Here is a 17943-nt window from a genome sequence, read left to right on the forward strand (position 1 = left end):
GATACCTACCTAAGTAAGGTACTATGAGACTGGTCTTCAGTGAATGAAATAAAGGAAATTCCATCCTTCGCACTTTGGAAACAACATCCACTGTTTGATGCATATGGAAAGGTTTTCCGATTTCACCGGCCATCTATCTGTCTCATACCTACCTTATGTACGTGTGACACCACGTTGAGCTTGTAATTCACCGAAAGTCTATCACGCATGGGCGGATAGAAGTATTTACAAAATTGCAATCACACCAGTTACCTGCGGCCACGCACCAACAGTCAAACAACATCACTCAGTATGTAGAACACAACTACCAGACGGAGCATCTGCAGCTCCACGCACACCTCTGGCTCACATCCATCTCCACCTCCAGTCCTCCCTTTGGAGAAAAGTAACCTCATATGGCGACTCAAGCACGACACGGGCAGGAAAGACGGAACAATGACTAACGTCTCACAAACACACCCACCAGTACGAGCAGCCTACCAAAGTAAGCAAAGAGGGGGTCCCTGGTGGTTGACTTTAGTTTAAGTGCTTGCATCAGTAGCGTGATAAGGTAATTCAGGAGAAGCAAAAAAGACAAAAGCCGGGGTCTGAAAGTATGTGTGTTGTGTTCCCGGAGAGTGGTGGGGTTGAGTTGGGCTGTTGTGCCGTGCGTGAATCGGCGATAGTGTTGCTAAGAGTCAGCCTCGGTGACACTACCAATATGACTCACAGCTCGAAGAGGGGCAAAGTATCCGAGAACACGGCCGCTACGCTAGGCGAGCCTGGTCGCCGCGGCGGGCGGACCAGGAACCGGGACACTCTACCGGGGGGCGATGGATGGGGTTGGCATAGGCAGGGATAGTTCGCCCCGGATCGGGGCCTGTGAATTCGGGTGCCTTGGGCATTCACGAGTATTCACGTAGGACTTTTGCTCATGGTCGAAAACTTCGGTAGGTCGTGTTGGTTATGTTTCAGAATACAGGAGGAAGTTGGAGATACCAGAAGATGGCCATCAAATCACTCGTTGGATTTTGTGAATATCGCAACGACGGGATATCTTCATTTCCATCGGGAAAAAGGCTCGAGATTCACAGCATCAACTCCTGTAGATTTGCAGAAACTAGAAAGCGAGTGTGAAGAATGATAATTTTACAGTTAATGATGTCGATCTCTTTCGCAGAAGACGCAATCTGTCCCAAATTTCTTTCGTCTCTCGTCTCGTTCTTTTCGCTCTGTTACACCCAGAGCATCCGGGTCTCGTATTTCTCAGTCGCCTCTATACGGAAGGCGAACAAGAGACAGGTTTTCCTGCCTCGCAAGAAACCGTCTCTCGAGATTGTCCGCCTCTCATGGGGTTCTCGTCTCGCCAAAAGTAAGAGATAAATGTACAAGGGTTTCTCGTGAGAAGTCAAGAAGTCGAGCAAGAGATGCCAGGAAAATTTGCAGAAATAATACAAAATGTTGTACCCAAACGCCGTGACCATCCCTATCCAGTGGGATGGGTTTTCAAACGCCCTGATGTTTATGGTATTTTGCGGGTTTTGCGAGTCCAGCAGGCTTCAAATCGCCCGTTTCAGCGACAATCAACGGTGAAACAAAGTAAAAAGTAGACGAGAAAAGAAATGGAAGGCAAGATTGCGTGAGAACGTAAAGTCATTAGTTATGATGAGCCGGGTATTCATTCGTCCTTGGCTGAGATGAGAAGATTCAAGGTGTAGGAAATGGGAAAAGAGTGAGGCTGTGCCCCTTAAAAACGGCCACCACGGGGTGTGCGAGGAGAGTTTCTAAATATCGATTAGCAACGGATTCGTGATTTGTCACTTCGCTTTCGAGGGCCTACTTACACGGTCGAGATGTCGTCGACGTGGTTGCAAAGCGCGACAAAGAGGTCAAAGAAGAGCGGGGTGCCGCCGTTGTACATCTCCAGCTGCATCGTGCCGCTCCGCTTAAAGGTGCTTCGGCTGCGGATGATGAGGGCGAGGTAGTGCGCCCGCAGCTTCGAGTCGCTGTCGGGCGTGTTGGCATAGGCGTATCGGGCCGACGCCAGGATGGTGCTGCACTGGATGCCGGATTCTTAACGGCCATCTGTTAGCAGAGTGTTGCATAGTAATGGAGGTAGAATATTACTGAGAAATGAACTTACGAAGACCCTGCTTCCTCAGCGAAACCCTCTTGAGCTCCTCGAGACCGTACTTCTCCGCAGCGCAGTAAATCACCGTGTCCTTGAGCAAATCGCCGTCGACGCCGTGGTGGTATACGGTCGACTCGACGCCGCCGCGGCCGTTTTCTCCGTTGCTGCTGAGGGCCTCAATCTCCCACGAGTTACGGCGCTTGTTGTGCACCAAGCGCGGGTAGTAGTCGCCCTTGTAGAGGTACTCCAGCACGGACGAGAAGATCTCGGGCTCCTCGTCGGGGAGGGCGATGCGCTTGGTCGGGGCGGACGAGGAGGAGGCTACGGAGGCCGGGGAGCCGACGACGTCGGCGGGGCTGCCGTATAGGTTGGCGCGGAGGGCGTTTTGGAAAAAGGGCGATGCGCAGAGGACATCTTCGTGGGCGGCGAAGAGGCGCTGTTCTGTGCCGACGACGAGGGTTACGATTGCGGAGGTGAGGTTGCTGGTTTTAGGGAGGGTTCTGTTAGTGTCTGGTTCACGTTTCTCTCAAGCGACATGCATGGGTTTCGATGGAGAATGCAGAGTAAATGAATGTGTTGAAGACTCACTTGCTCATGGAAGTATCCTCGGTAGCAGTACTCGTGGTCGTAGTGGCAGTTAATGGCCTTCGGCTGTGGCGGGATTCATGGCGATGTTTCGAAACGCCGCTGGATTTGCTGAATGATGAGCTGGATTTAGATGCCTTGTGGCTCTTTGAGAAGCTCTTGTTCACAGTCTGTGATGGTTCGTAGCGTCTGCTGAACATTTTGGCTGATGGTTTCCGGAATGGCTGGGATGGTGTTTACCGATTAAAAGAAACGGAATTCGAACCGAAGATATCACAGCTCGGATGCCTAAGGAACGTCGTCGGAGAGAAAATTTCAAGTGATGGAAAGAGTAGGTGATGGATGGAATAATTGATTATCGATGACTATGGGATGGACCGAAAGATTGATTCTCATGGAAAAATGTGTTTGACCTACCTAAGGCGCCGTTTCCGAGATGCGTGAATACAGAAGAGAGAGCGAACTCGAGAGAAACTCATGGTGGATGGGCGATGGGATTCTAATATATACAGCCTGATTTCCTGGCACGGTCCCCCAAGATCCCTCCCCTACTTGAAGTACGTTGCAGTGATTGCCTTGCACCGGCTGCTTTTGAACAGGATGGCACCGAGACTCTGTGCCTGGGGGAGAGGGGGGCGGACTGATAAAAAAAAAAGTGGTGAGAACGTCCTCATTGGACGCGTCAGGGGGATCAAGGGGAACGCGTCGGTGGGTCTGAGGGACACACGCCTCAGATGCGATGTCACGTGCACGCCAGCAGGGGACTTCGCTGATGGGAAAGTGGGTGGTGCGCCGGGGTTTTGCTTGGCTGCCTCTGTGGTGGCACTGTTGGGAAAGCTGGCGGACACTGGCAGGCACTGGATACCAGGCCGAACCCGGTTCTAAAACCGCGCCATGTCCAAGCCATCCGCAGGGGGAACAACTTAAGCAGCCAGTGCCAAAAAAAAAAGGAGAGAGTGTGTGCAAGCTTGCGTTGGCTTTGGTGCATTTGGTTCGGTGCCACTGTGCTCAAGTCAAGGGGGCTGGATGATTCCCTCGCTCTTGTCGACAGGTCACTCCGCGGTGACTCAATGGCCCAAAGAGTACCTCTGTCCGGGAGTTTGCGGGCTGCCGAGCACACATCTGTGGTGCGCCGACGATTCACACTTCACACGAAAGCTGCCTAGGTGCCTGGAACAGCGGGAAACAGCCTGAAATGATCCACGTTGAGACGGCGTGGCCGCGTCCAAGCTTCTGTACCCATCACTTGGCCAGAATAAGAAATGTTAGGGGCAGACAATTCATCTGGATTCATTGCCGTCGCACAGGGGGCGAATACTCTCAGTCAAGTTCTAGGAATAGTTGAGGGGCCAAAGGAATTCTCTGATGATACGAAGTATCAATTTGGAGACGATTTGAGCTCACAGGGGTCCAACGTATTGTTCTGTTCTATCTCGAAAGCCCGATGCTCAGAGAGAGGCTTTCGGGATGGCGTAAATGATGTTGGACCGTAAGGGATGGTACCATGAACCAGGCTCGGTTTCCTGCAAAGAGAGGCAAGGCAATTCAACCCCTGAACATCAATCGCCTCTATAAACCTTGCACCGGTTTGCCGGGGCCCGGGGAGCGGTTCCTAGCTTCCCAGTCCGAAATCCAAACCGAACTCGAACGCCGAGGGTTCCCTCGGCAGTGCCATGTACTCATTCAATTCGCCAATCAGGTTTGCCCACTTCAGGATGACCAACGTTTACAGCTCTGAAGTGTCACCGTGGCAGCTTCGTGCGAACTCACTGCTTAGCTATCCGTAGACAGACCTCACTTGATGCCATTATTAGGGTCCATCAGATTTTAGCAACAACCTGCTCAATGCAGTCGACGACGGCTCTGCGTCCCTCTAGCCTGATGACGGCATCGTTGTGGAAGGCGCCCTGCACCGTCTTCTTCTCTACCTCGAGCCCGACCTCCTCGCAGCGCCGGACCAGCTTCGCGCCAAGCTCGGCCGGCACTAGCTCGTCTCTGCCAGCTTCCACGATCGTAATGCGAGGCCTCTCATAGATCCTCGACCCGGACCAGTTCCCGGCGATCGTGGCTAGGTTCGTCCAGCTGTCCAGGTGATTCCGGAGAAACGGCCAGAGATGACGGTACGGCACCCATTTCTGGGGATACAGTATCGCTAGCATGTCCTTGACGGACGTGAAAGGTGTCTCGAGGATGAGCGACCGTAGCCGCAACGTGGGCGGGAACGCCTCCCACGCGGCGAGGTTCGTGGCGACCCCAGCGCCGATGCTCTGACCCCAGAGTATCACCTCCGGCGTGGGCTGGTGCCCGTGGACGTCGTGCTCGCTGTGCACCCGCCCAATCCAGTGCAGAGCCGCCCGCGCATCCAGGTTGATGCCCTTCTCGGAGGGACGACCCCTCGACGTCCAGTACCCGCGGTAGCTTAAACACACAAATGTGTATCGCGCGGGCCGTTTGCTCTGCTGCAGCGACTGTAGGACCCACGATAGGTCGGGCAACCGTGGGGGAATGGACGAGGCGTTTCCTATTTTTCCCCAATGCATGAGCCTTTGATCGTTTGGAGAGGTAAAAGGGGAAAAGCTATGCGCCAGCCAGGGTATTGGAACGGGGACGAGGCGGACCCTGAAAGTAGAGGATGTAGATGGACGGCACCGATAGAGTATCGTCGAGCGACGTGGTCTTCCTCCCACCAGTCGATGTCGCCGAGGCCACGCAGAGGGCTAGATCCGTCCCATCGGCGGCGCGGATCCTCTTCTCCTCCCACTGTACGCCCCAGCACTGCTTCGCGTAGTCTTGGATGCGCTCCCTGCGTGCATTGGGTGGCAGGCCTGGCATGTAAATGATCTTGTTCTGGAAGATGATCATTGCGAGACACTTTTGCGTCCACAGAGTGAGCAGAAGGCCGGTGAAGACGAGCGGTGGTAGATAGAGCGCCTCAGCTCTGAAGTGCCGCTTGTGAGTCAGGCCAATGTGCGGCGTCACAAGCAGCTTCGGCATCGACTGCCGCTGAGACGTGGCTCGCCATGGTGACGTGACGGGAAGTGCTTGCAGACGGCGAGGACCATGTAGAAGCTGCCCAATGGAGGATGCGCGGATAGCATGCATCACGGTTGCTCGCGAGACATGGAGGCGCGTATCAGGCGCGGGTGGATGATGTGGTATTGGGTTGAAGGTTACGGAACTAGACCCTGAGATGCGGATTACCTCGAACAGAAGCGTTGCGTACCCTGAAAAGAGGGGCGGTTCCTGGCGGCGGCGGCTGCTGCTGCTGCTTGCGCAAAAATCAATGATGGAGAACGTTGGTTGGGAGTAGGTATCGCGGACTACTGTATAGAGTGACGGGCCATGACATGGTGCGCATGTGGTCGTGTTCGAACGCGACTGGGTTCAATATGGCCGGCATGCAGGCGGTCCTATTCCGTTCAGAAAGCTTCGGAGGCAACGTTCGAATTCGGCGTTGGCGGCAAACGAAGACGGACTTGTTAAATAAGCACCACGATTGCAGGTCGGGGTCCAAGGATTCCAGCCCAATGGTCGACGATCTGCATTCGTCCATCAATTGCAACGGTGATTCTTATCCGTCTCGAGGGCTCTTTGGGTCTCGTACCATACTAGGTATACCTAGGCACTCGAAGAGGAATGGACCATGGGCAAGGTTCCGCCATTGACACAATCTGGTGTGTAGATGGAAATGGAAGATGTGGTAGAGACATTGCTGTGTCTGAGACAAGGCCGCTCTGTGACACGGGCAGGCCAGACAAATCTCAGCTTGACAGCCAAACAGCCTGCAACAATGGCTTTCTAGAGGCGAGTGTCGACCCATGTGGTAAGGTAGTCATCAAGCTGCTCTATCTGCTGCTTCACTATCCGTTCGCTTCAAGAGCATCATCATCATCTCATTCCACGGCATGATTCTCGCCCTCTCGGTCCATTTAGCTTGGTACGGAGTACATTGCCTACAGTGACAGACCCAGTGCCCCCGCCTCCACTGCTACTCGGGTAAGGTAGGTACTTTCTAGCAACATTGAGACGTCATAAGGTACTCTAGAGCCAAACGGCCCTCGATGGATTGCTGGAACCAGCCTGCCAATCCTGCACTCGTGAATAAGGTCAGGTATCCAGCAGCGGGACGAATGGGAAAGGCAGGAGAGGGGATGAACCGTGAGGTACCTTACGTAGAGGCCCAGCCATCTCGTCACTTCTCAACTTCAGAGAGCTTACCTCATGGCAGGTGTTCCCAAACCCCTAGAGGCAGGGCATGTGCTGTGCTGTTCCCCTCCCCCGCCCAGAACCGGCACCAATACGGGCACCAGGCGGTCGGGGAAGGCACCTTATCCACATGTGCGGTGTGTGTGTGTGTGTGAGTGTGAGTGTGAGAGCAAGCGGGCGTAACTAATAAATAAAGAATCAGCCGCCCTCGAAATTGGACGTTGCCTTGATTTACGCCGCAAAATCGCACATCCCTTCCTCCCCATACCATATTACCTTATACCTTGGCATGTGCAACACTGGATCTTGATTACCTATCGGTCCATCAGTGAACAACCCCTCTATTTCTGTCCTGGTGCCCATTTCCTCCCTCCAGGTCCCTCCAAACCATCCCACTTTCTTGATCAGATCTTCCCACCCCGCCCCGCCGAGAATTCACCGCCGACTTCAACAACCGCCTTTTTTTCCTCGTTTGCTCATTCCCACCCCGCCACTCTTGAAATCTCCAACATCACTTGGACGGAGCCACGACCGAGCCAAGAAACCTTATATTGTTACAGCAACCACCGCGACAGCCCCGAACCCATATCGAATCCCGCCCACCATGCCCGGCTCTGTAGATCCCACCACCCCGACAGAACCCTCGTCGCCGAGGCACTCCCCGCGCATCGAGCTCCCAGAAGAAGACGCCAGCGCCTCCCCGCGGACAGACGGTCAGACCAGCCCAGGCCTCAGGAACAGCAAAGGATGGGACGGCAAGCTCAGGGTTCAGCGTACCGCCGTCCTCGCCAACCCAGAGGTCCTCTCCGATCCGGAATCCGATGACGAGAACGTCCTTCCGGGCGAAGAACTACCCGCTGACGAAGGCAAGTCTTCCTTACCTGGCGCGCTCTTCCTGCGCTGGGCTACAAGCGCGAGGCGAGGCGAGGCGTGTTGCATGGAAAACTAACACGCCCAACCCCATCCCACAGATCTACTCGACGGCGAAGACCCAGAAACAGACGAACTCATCGTCTCTCACGCCCGCGTCTCCTCCATACCCGCCCTCCGCCTCGAACGCTTCCAAAAGGTGGTCCGCCTCTGCCTCCGCCAGAACTCGATCCAGTCCATCGACGGCCTCGCCGCCCTCGCGCCCACCCTCGAGGACCTCGACTTTTACGACAACCTCATCTCCCACATCCGCGGCCTCGACGACCTCGTCAACCTCACCTCCCTCGACCTGAGCTTCAACAAGATCAAGCACATCAAGCGCGTCAACCACCTGACCAAGCTCAAGGAGCTATTCCTCGTCGCCAACAAGATCTCCACAATCGAAAACCTCGAAGGGCTCGATGACCTCACCTCGCTCGAGCTCGGCTCTAACCGCATCCGCGTCCTTCAGAACCTCGACTCCCTGAAGAAACTCGAGGAGCTCTGGGTCGCCAAGAACAAAATCACCGAGCTCACGGGGCTAGGCGGACTCTCTAACCTGCGCCTCCTCAGCATCCAATCCAACCGCATTCGCGACCTGGCGCCCTTGGCTGAGGTGCCCGGCCTTGAGGAACTCTACATCTCTCACAACGCCCTCACATCCCTCGCCGGTATCGAAAAGAGCGAGAAGCTGCGCGTACTCGACATCTCCAACAACGCCGTTGCGAGCATTAAGGGCCTCGCACCACTCAAGAACCTCGAGGAGCTCTGGGCCAGCTATAATCAGATTGGCGACTTCAACGAGGTCGAGAAGGAGCTCAAGGACAAGGAACACCTCACGACGGTCTACTTTGAGGGCAACCCGCTACAGCTTAGAGGACCCGCGGTGTATCGCAACAAAGTCCGTCTGGCGTTGCCCCAACTATCCCAGATCGACGCAAGTGAGTACATCAGAAGAAAAACCCCATTACTGTGAAAAACTACTTGCTGACAAATCGCTCCAGCCTTTGTCAAAACATCATGATTTTCAGGCACAGTGTTCTAGCATGAGACTTACGAGGCTGGCGTGGCGTTACCAAGGCGTTTGATTAGAAGATCTGGGTGCGAGGGCAGACATCAATGGACATATAAGGGCCTTTCTTCACCACACGAGGTATTTCTCGGCACACACATGCACGGTCACACATACTCAGCCACGCTGTTTGGCAAGCATGAGTACATGTTGACAGGTATGATGCATTCTTCAATGGGCGGGCGGCTTTTTCTGACTTTGGGCGTGTAAACGCTGCATGTCACGGGTGAGCGGGATTTCCAACCAGGCTTGGTCATGGCTTTCGTTGTATTTTAGCGGCAGATCATAGTCTCGCCGGGGGAGAGGGTATCTAGATACAATCGACGTACGTCGTACGTGGTTTGACACATGTCGGACAGATTTCCCACGCACACTGCCAGTTGCAGGCTACCAAAAGGCCGCTCTCTGAGGAGTGGTATGGGTAGTTATGAAGTGCGATAAATCAGGCAAAATGGATGGGATGTAAAATTCAATCCACTTAACCAAAGATCCAAAGCTTCTCAGTGGGGAAGTACTATCATGTCTTGTTAGCTGACAATCATAATGAGAGGGTCAACAGATGAGGGTAAACTCACGTTTGCGGGCTGGTTGAAGCGAGTCTTCCTGTCAAGGGAGCTGATCTTGTCGATCTCAGACTGCTCGAGGTCGAAATCGGTGACAGACAGGTTCTGGGCAAGGACGTGCTTGCGGCTGGTCTTGGGGATGACAGCAAGACCACGCTGGGTAGCCCAGCGGAGAAGGACCTGGGAAGGCTCCTTGTTGTGCTTCTTGGCAATGGCTGTGACGGTTGGCTCCTCAAAGAGAGGGACAAAGTCGGTAGCGTGCTCCATGTTGAACTCCTTGAAGGAAGCAGGGCCGAAGGAAGAGTAGGCAGTGACGGCGATGCCCTCGTTGGCAGCCAGCTTGATCAGGTCAGGCTGGACCAGGTAGGGGTGGTGCTCGATCTGCAGGGTCGCAGGAGGGATCTTGGCGTAGCGGAGGAGGTCGTAGAGGAGCTGGCCCTGGAAGTTGGAGACACCGATGCTCTTGGAGAGCTTGTTCTCAACGAGACTCTCCATGGCAGTCCAGGTCTCCTGGATGGAGGCCTTGGAGGGGCGGATCTCGGACTTGCCATCGTAGTGCCAGCCGGGAGGGTATCTGACGGAGGGGTCGACGTACTCGAGGGCGACGGGGAAGTGGATGAGGTAGAGGTCGAAGTAGTCGACGCCCCAGTCGGCGAGCTGCTTCTTGACGATGGGCTCTACGCGCTCGCCATCGTGGAAGGTGTTCCAGAGCTTGGAGACGATGAAGAGCTCCTCACGCTTGACGAGACCCTCCTTGATGGCGCGGGCAACACCCTGGCCACACTCAACTTCATTGCCGTAATCTGGACAATTGACAACGTTAGTTACGTGTTATCCCCATAGCACAGTTGAACGTCATGGCGAATCAAAGTGTGTATGATTTGAGTTGTCCATGTGTGATGGATTCGGGGAATGCGGGAGCGTAGCCCCGAGTGTAAGTGGATGGCATTGGTGAGGGTAGTGAGGGGGGAGTGACAAGTGACAGGGCAGGTCGGGGGGAGGGGTGCGAATCCTGGGTGAAGTGCAGGGGTGGCTGCGGAGAGCTTTCCGGGTGAAGTTGTAGCGCATGGGGAAAATCCCCATCGGTGCTCTGCAGAAATTCGCACCGATGATCCATGGTGGGGTTTAGGAGGGGTAATAGTTGGCTTCTCAGGAAGAAATTATGGAGGGGGGAGAAACGCAGCAGACCACCAACACCAGCATCAATGGCAGCGCGCAACGCGTTTTTCTGCAAGAGAAACCTGTCCAATTGCTTCCTGGTTGCCACGCAGTTGCCGCCTGTCACTGAAGCTGGGTTCATTGCGCCGCAGAATGCTTCCTCTTGCTCTCGCTCTCACCACACCATTGACAGTGTATGCTCGTGCTTGTGGGCTGTTCACTTACCGCAGGCGCCGTCAAACAGACGGTATCCGGCCTTGATGGCCTCGTAGACGGTGTCGGCGGCAATGTCGTTGTCAACCTTCCACAGACCGAAGCCCACTTGGGGCATGTCAAAGCCGCTGTTCAGCTTGATGTTGGGGACGGCCATGATGAATGGTAGCTGTCGTTGTTCTGGGAAGTAGGTTTGAGAGTATAAGATCAACGAAGCGTGGCAGAACTTGAGAGAGAGAAGAGGAGAGGGAGAGAAGGAAAACACAGACAGCACTCAGGGTCGGGAAGAGGGACGATGTACGTATTTATAACCATGGCACCAACGTCAGGTGTTCTGGTACGCGGTTGCCAGGCAATGTAGAGTATTCGTCTGGCCCGGAAGGCAAGCTTGCTGAGTCCTAGGGCAAGTAGACCAATTGCAACTTCCTGGCTTTCCCATTGCCCGCGTCGATAACCTCCACCTGTCCCCGGCCGGCTGCATGCTTCCAGACACCCCATGGTGCCGTCACCATACATATTTGCGGCGATATCTAGGGCTCAAGAGGCTGGCGGGGTGAAAAGGGACCGATAGGATAAAAAGTGACACACAGATCGCCTTCCCCAAAACCAACCAAACCAGCCAGGGGGTCCCCGCCGGAGGATAGAAAGCTAGCTGGTCGTTCCGAGCCCGTGACACGTCGACATTGGACGATGTGAAATATCCATAAGTGTAGTGGCCGGGTAATGTTACGGGCAGGAAGAGGCACCTCAGACGGAGAGGCGCGCGTGGATAAGCCGGCCGGGCTTCATGTGGAGATGGGGGGTGGGTGGTTGCTGGCTCACTGCTACAGAATGACACGCGCCCATTTGTGCGTTTAAATCAGCCTGTGAGGACTTGAGCTACGGTCGACCCAGGAGACTTCCATTGGGGTAAATTGGAGTTCAAGCTTCCCGCTGCTGGCTGTCAAGGTCAGGGTCCCAGTTTGCAAAGTTTCGCGGGATGGAAGCCAATATGCATGGGAATTGTGATTTTGGCAGCCCTTCCTTTGGGTTGGTTGGTCCCAGGGCGGCTTTCCTGCCCTGCCACTGGTTCCCTTTGACTCTACCTACTAAGAAACCGCGGCCAGCTGACGCTGTGCCTCCCTGTCACTCATGTTGGTACAGGAATGCCGTATTGTGACAGATTTCCCGCAAGTGTCACTGCCCCCTCAGGTGTGCCTGTACTCTGAACGAAAGGAGTTGCTTATTCTTCTCCTCGGTTACCGTTTTCTCTTTCCATCGCAAGCGTAAGTATCCGCCTGTTCCTGGCCTGGACCTTCTCAACGAGCATCGCTCTTTACCTACCTCAAGGGCCCGCACGAGGTGCTATTGTGGAGAATCGATTTCGCCGAGACCCGTTTTATTTTGCATTTAGCCTGAATGCTGTTCGGCGCGGCTAATTGGTTTCTCTTCTTCCATCGTCAACAGCTTGCTGGACTTCTATCCGCAGAACTTCACCAGCAGACCTTCACCCGCTGAGCCCGGCAGAGAAAACGTCTCTGTGCTCCCGAGTTCCGATTGATCAACGCTACTGAATACTACACAGCGCCTTGTACAAGCCGTCGTTTCCTCAATTGCTAACCACACCAATTACACATCTTCTTGGACGCCACTCAGATGCCAGATCTCTGGGTTGCACGGTGGCTGGAGTCCGATAACACTAGGTACTTTACTACCTACCTACTTCACACCAGCATCGATCCGAATCTTCACGCGGAATGTCGCACATCCCGTCACCTCATTCAGTGCATCCTCGGCCCATTTGCCGGAGCGCCTCGTATCCACGTGGGTGGGCGCGTGGGGTCATTCCGGACCTGAGACCCTCTCTGCACCTCACTTCATCCGGGTGGATCCCACCATGAGATGAATCTGAGCCTCATCCCGCTGCTTTCTTATTGACAAAACTGCATTTGCACCCGAAGTGACCGGACTGAAAGCCTCACAATTACTTGCCCTCGGCTTCAACTGTGTTTCTCCTGAAAACTTGTTGATATTATGACGAGAATAAACCAGGACCTTTATAGTGGCCTTTGTCTCGTGGCCTCGATCGAGTGCCTGCGTTGAAATTGTTCGCTGACTTGAGAAGACTGACAAAGCGGTATTGTTCATTCTGCTAATGAAACGCTTTTACGCCAGCGAAGACACAATTAACTCAGAGCTTTCAAATACTTTCATTCAAGTGGCAGGGCATGTAAAGGCATTGACTGCTACAAAGAATGGCGCACTCTCAAAGCCATCGCAAGTATGCGGTACCAATTGTTCTCGAAGACAACCACTGGATTACTTTGTTTCTTGCTTGCATACCAGTCCTCTATTGAACGAATGATGAAGAAACATTCGAAGGAAAACACATACATATAATATAATTGACTGTCACTGGCATTTGAATTAGAAAAAAAACAGAGACATACTCATCAAACACATCAGCATCATCACTCACACTTCCAATTTCACAACATCGAAGCAAGCGGGCAGGTACCATCGCGCAACTATATCCAATCAAGTATCATCAGCATGTCACAGAATCCTACTCATCAGGTCCAGGTAGCCATGAACAATAACGGCCCTGACCTGGCCGCGCAGCAGGCTCTGAATCAAGCGTGGGTAGAGAAGCAAAGGAGAATAAAGTTGGTGAACAGGATCACAGCGAGAATGGGTGCCGAGAGGGGTGAGCAATATCTGCAGTACGACATGAACGGCAACGTCCGTCCTTATCGTTACGGTTTCCCGACCCCACCCCCTTCCGACCCAAGGATCCATGGACCCAGTGTGAGGTACGCTTCCCGTTACTTCGACTCGACCCATCTAGATGAGGCCCAAGCCAAGTACGGGGGTCAAAAGCATCCCAAGGGTTACAATATCCGTCTAAAACGTATTTTGGGAGCAGGGGGCTACGGATTCGCAGCTCACATCGTACACAAGGACCCCAGAACGGGCTTCAATACTGACTGCGTGATCAAGATTGAAAAGTCTCGTCACCACAACAAGTCGGCGCTGAAACGAGAGGAGAAGGCTCTCTGGGTGAGTACTCCGCCGCTCTGGATCGTGTAGTCTTTTGAGTATCTTCCTGACGTGTTATAGAAATTCGTAGGCGCACAACATATCCTGCAGATATCGGACATCACTCGAGAAATCCAAGCAAAAAGGGCTGCTGACCTGACTGCGCACCAGAATAGCCACCCCCCTCCCCCAGCTGGGGCCAAGTTGCCCGACCCAGAGATCCAAGACAAGAATTGGACTCTCAGGGACTTTGAAAAACAACCCATTCGCAACTTTGTCATTCTCGAGAACGCCAATCTCGGTGACCTAGGCTTGTGGATCAGCAAGTCCAGCCGTCTTGGAAAGCGTTGGCCTCAGAGAGCCATCTGGATGCTCTTCCAAAGTCGTAAGTCTATGAAATATCCTGCCCGATGACCTTTAGATAGTGTTACTGATTTCGCCTTGACAGTCGCCCTCGGTCTGGTTGGTATGGGTTACCCTCTGAGGGAACATTATGAAGCTTCGCACCCAGATTGGGAGTATCAGAAGCCAATTGACGAGGAATTCCCCGATGACCCAAAAGTCGAACTCCAGGAAACCGTGCACTTCGATCTTGACCCCAGAAATGGTAAGTTTATTGAGAACTCTGACTTTCGGGAACAAGGTACTAACTTGCGCAGTTCTTTTGGCGAATAGATCCATGTTTCACGGCAACTTCCCGACCTTCAAGGTATATATAACCTCTCACTCATTTTCAAGAAGGTCGTACTAACAGTTTGCAGATTGCCGACTTCGGATTGACCGAGTTTTTCAGCGAGTATGAGAATGACCCCGAACACTTCAAGTAAGTTAATGCTCAAAGGATGCTATGAGCTTTACGTAACTAACTTTTCTTCTTCTACCAACAGTAAGGAGTTTTTCTTGCACTGTCGTTGCAGAGGAAAGCCCGTTTACTACGCACCCGTAAGTCACCGGTCACGTTGCGTGAATTACAATCGCTTTTACTAATATACACTGTCTAGGAACAATTTACCAGAGAGTGGGAGCAGGTGAATGACATCATCGACGACGATGGCATCAACCACTTCGTGGCTGACGATGGAACGAAGCCGCCAGTTGCTGGCAACTACGGGATGCATACAAACATCTTCCAGGTGGGCATCATTGTAAGTTGACCATTCTGACCTCCCTTTTACCGTGTTATCTGAGACTAACAAGCTTGAACAGATCTGGTGCGCCATTACTCTCTGCTCATTCCAACAGGCTGCCATTCGTGTCCATTACAAAGACGCTTGGGGACGAGACATCACCACCTACGGAGGCGCCCTGCAGAGTGCACAGTTCAACGACATTGATCCTGCACTCAAAGACCTGGTACAGAGATGCATGGCCCATAACCCCTCTGATCGCCCGGACCTGAGAGAGCTGGTTGCCACGATCAACAATCGTCTCGCCAGGAATGACCTGGAGTCGGAAGATGCTCTGGCCGCGTGGTCTCGTGACTTCTTCACAACCCCTCGTGTTCCCGGTGACGAACCCCCTCGGGTCAAGCGTGAACGCGAGGACGAAGGGGATGACGCGCAAGGCGAGGCTGGAAGGGGCGCATCCCGGCGTGCCGTCGACGATGGCAATGGCCACCCCGTTGCACTGGAAGTTCAGAGGGTGCAAGCAAGGCAACAGGGAATCGCTGATGAGCCGCTGCTCCTCGACGTCTTCCAGCCACCGGTACAGCCTCAGCCTGTACAGGGGAACAATCTTCTCGGGCAATCATCTAACAACCGCCCCGTCGTCGCCCCTGGCTATCCGGCCCTATCTCCAATGCCCATGATCAGGGAGGAACCTGCAGCGGCCGCACCTGTATTCGTCGGCCTCGACAACCAGTACAACCAGCCTGCCGCCGTCAACCCGCCTGGCGGCTTCGACGCGAGAGCTCAGGGGGCACCGCAGGCGCAGTGGCAACCGCAGATGCCAGTCATGCAGCAGCCCAACAATATGAACAACAACTACATGTTCAACTATGCCGCGCCGAATCCCATGGTACAGAATCCCGATTTGGGAGCTCAAGCAGGTCTAGCGGCATACCGTCAGGCCCAGGCAATTCGGGGCGCGGGACAGATTCCGTGGAACGCGTATGCCCCGCCAGGTGAGCCCTTTCTTCATCAGCCAGTGCCAAATGTTCAACCCCCTCCGCCTGAAGCTATACAGCATCAGGTCGCGCCGCCTGATGATCCTAACCCATACGCCCAAGTCTGGCGATTCAACTCTGTCCACCAAGGGCCTGCCGATCCTGAACCATATGCTCAAGTTGGGCGACTGGGTCTCACGCGGCAAGAGCAGCAGGCGCGGCAAGAGTGGCAGCAACAGTGGCGACAGCGGCAGCAACAGCAAGAGCGACAGTGGCAGCTAGAGGAACAGCAACGGCAGCAGAGACAACAGCAGAGACAACAGCAGAATCAGTACATGCAGGACCCTGGCCCTTCTAGGCAGCCTCAAATGCAGATGCAGGCTCTTCTCCAGGATGCTCAGCAACACGATATCGGAGGTAACGAGATGGATATCTTTGAAGAGTTTATCAATGACCCCGATGCCATGGAGCAGTGAGCTTGTGGGTCAAAGTCATTTAGCTTTGTCATTTCTCCCGCCTTTTGTAAAGAACTGTAACGGATCTAGCATAGCGAATGGCGCGTGGTTTGAATGAAGATGGAGACGGCTGGTGCCGTCTTTGGTCTATAGGTAGGTACATGCATTCTTCAAAGAAGAGTCGGGATTGAACAATGGTATATAAAGAATGTTCACGAGGTGAACCGTTGGCTTGTATGTTGTTAGATTCACACTTGCTTTTGGGGCTCTTGGCTTTGCTTGAAGCAGGCGTCTGGTGTTAGATAATTTACATGAACAAGACGATAGAAATGTGTATGCTATATTAAAAATCAAGAGAGTCATTGCAACAAGATTACATCTCGTGTGTCCTCGGGATTATCTCATAATAAGGCTCTGTGGGTGTTTGATGACCCGAGCCATCGCCATCACCATGAAACCATGCAGACCCTACCTTTATAATAAGCTCTATATACTTTGGCTGGCTCATTGCAACGGGTGAGAGGAGAACTTGCTCGGCGGTCTTCTGGCACTTCAACCACCGGCAGTCACCTCTCGGGATCTCTTATGTCTTCTCCCACTTGTCGCCTTTCTTTGCGCACTAGATACACCGATTACCTCCAGTCAGGGTGTAGCGACAGTCCAACAAAGGGGACTCGTCATCGAGGGATCGGCTGGCCTCTCTGTCGTTACACCTAGTCCGAATGCAACATATATGAGGGAACTGAGCAGGGAAGTCGAGGATCTCAGGTCATCGCAGGGTCTCCCTCAGAGCTCGAAACAGAATCGTCGGAGTGTCGAAGAGGTTGACCTAGTTGAGCTGTCGGAAGGGTTCACGTCGACAGGGTCACTAATCGCGATTGGCTAGCAATTCTCCTCGGTACAAATGCTCACTTAAGTCCAGCTATCCGCTTCTTTTAGTAACGTTGTGTCGTTGACGTATTCGTCAACGGATACGGGGTTTGTGAAAGGAGCTGACGAATAGGGAGGTGAAAATTTAGAGATAAACGACGTGATGTCGAATGCTACCGTTATAGTCAGATGGGACAGGTATTGACAAGGCTCTCTTGCTCCCTCGGAGTACTACTGGGCGGACAGTCTTCGGCTTGTGGGAAGAGACTACTGTCTGGCTGCGATCCTGCACTCGTATTAAATAGGTTCCCATGATCCCTTTGGAGACATTTCTTTGCCGGAGCGCTCAAGACAGGAAGGGACTGAGGTCAATGCACATAGTATATAAATCGAGCTATCGGGCGACTCATTGTCCCAATACATCGAGCTGTATTGTAGCAAGTGCAGCCGGGCCAGTTCTTCGATGGTCTTCGACGAGACTACTGCTGGTGGAATTCAGGCTTGCTGATGGAAGCTTCCTTTGAGCCAATGTGCTCGATTGTCTTCTGTACTCGTCTTATAAAAGGGAACTTGAATACCGCATTCCGTGGCCTCGCTTGGTCCGTCACGTATTCGCGATGGGCGAAGCAGCCGACGAGCAGAGGCTAAGAATAAGGTGGTGAAGAGACTCTATGCGGACG

General features: G+C 53.5%; 6 protein-coding genes across 6 annotated transcripts; 3 read left to right on the top strand and 3 right to left on the bottom strand.

Annotated features, from left to right (window-relative positions):
- Positions 1–1726: 1726 nt before the first annotated feature.
- CCOS01_06896 (uncharacterized protein) lies at positions 1727–2895 on the bottom strand (the record flags this gene model as incomplete). The annotated part of the gene is made up of 4 exons (XM_060455064.1): positions 1727–1763; positions 1824–2052; positions 2123–2592; positions 2699–2895. 4 exons carry the CDS (start codon positions 2893–2895, stop codon positions 1727–1729), a joined length of 933 nt encoding a protein of 310 aa, XP_060314764.1.
- A 1620-nt stretch (positions 2896–4515) lies between these two features.
- On the bottom strand, positions 4516–5797 carry CCOS01_06897 (uncharacterized protein; the record flags this gene model as incomplete). The annotated part of the gene is made up of 2 exons (XM_060455065.1): positions 4516–5216; positions 5314–5797. The coding sequence occupies 2 exons, from the start codon at positions 5795–5797 to the stop codon at positions 4516–4518; spliced, it is 1185 nt and encodes a 394-aa protein (XP_060314765.1).
- A 245-nt stretch (positions 5798–6042) lies between these two features.
- On the top strand, positions 6043–6360 carry CCOS01_06898 (uncharacterized protein; the record flags this gene model as incomplete). Its single annotated transcript, XM_060455066.1, has 1 exon — positions 6043–6360. The coding sequence occupies one exon, from the start codon at positions 6043–6045 to the stop codon at positions 6358–6360; it is 318 nt and encodes a 105-aa protein (XP_060314766.1).
- A 1145-nt stretch (positions 6361–7505) lies between these two features.
- On the top strand, positions 7506–8834 carry CCOS01_06899 (protein phosphatase 1 regulatory subunit SDS22; the record flags this gene model as incomplete). The annotated part of the gene is made up of 3 exons (XM_060455067.1): positions 7506–7833; positions 7873–8751; positions 8815–8834. The coding sequence occupies 3 exons, from the start codon at positions 7506–7508 to the stop codon at positions 8832–8834; spliced, it is 1227 nt and encodes a 408-aa protein (XP_060314767.1).
- Positions 8835–9360: 526 nt separating this feature from the next.
- Positions 9361–10973, bottom strand: CCOS01_06900 (aldo/keto reductase; the record flags this gene model as incomplete). The annotated part of the gene is made up of 3 exons (XM_060455068.1): positions 9361–9396; positions 9458–10248; positions 10829–10973. 3 exons carry the CDS (start codon positions 10971–10973, stop codon positions 9361–9363), a joined length of 972 nt encoding a protein of 323 aa, XP_060314768.1.
- A 2375-nt stretch (positions 10974–13348) lies between these two features.
- Positions 13349–16414, top strand: CCOS01_06901 (uncharacterized protein; the record flags this gene model as incomplete). Its single annotated transcript, XM_060455069.1, has 8 exons — positions 13349–13855; positions 13916–14219; positions 14283–14441; positions 14494–14543; positions 14596–14657; positions 14722–14776; positions 14836–14979; positions 15041–16414. The coding sequence occupies 8 exons, from the start codon at positions 13349–13351 to the stop codon at positions 16412–16414; spliced, it is 2655 nt and encodes an 884-aa protein (XP_060314769.1).
- Positions 16415–17943: the final 1529 nt, after the last annotated feature.

Source organism: Colletotrichum costaricense (assembly GCF_030867565.1).
Source record: "Colletotrichum costaricense strain IMI 309622 chromosome Unknown Scaffold_6.1, whole genome shotgun sequence".
Lineage (NCBI taxonomy): Eukaryota > Fungi > Ascomycota > Sordariomycetes > Glomerellales > Glomerellaceae > Colletotrichum > Colletotrichum costaricense.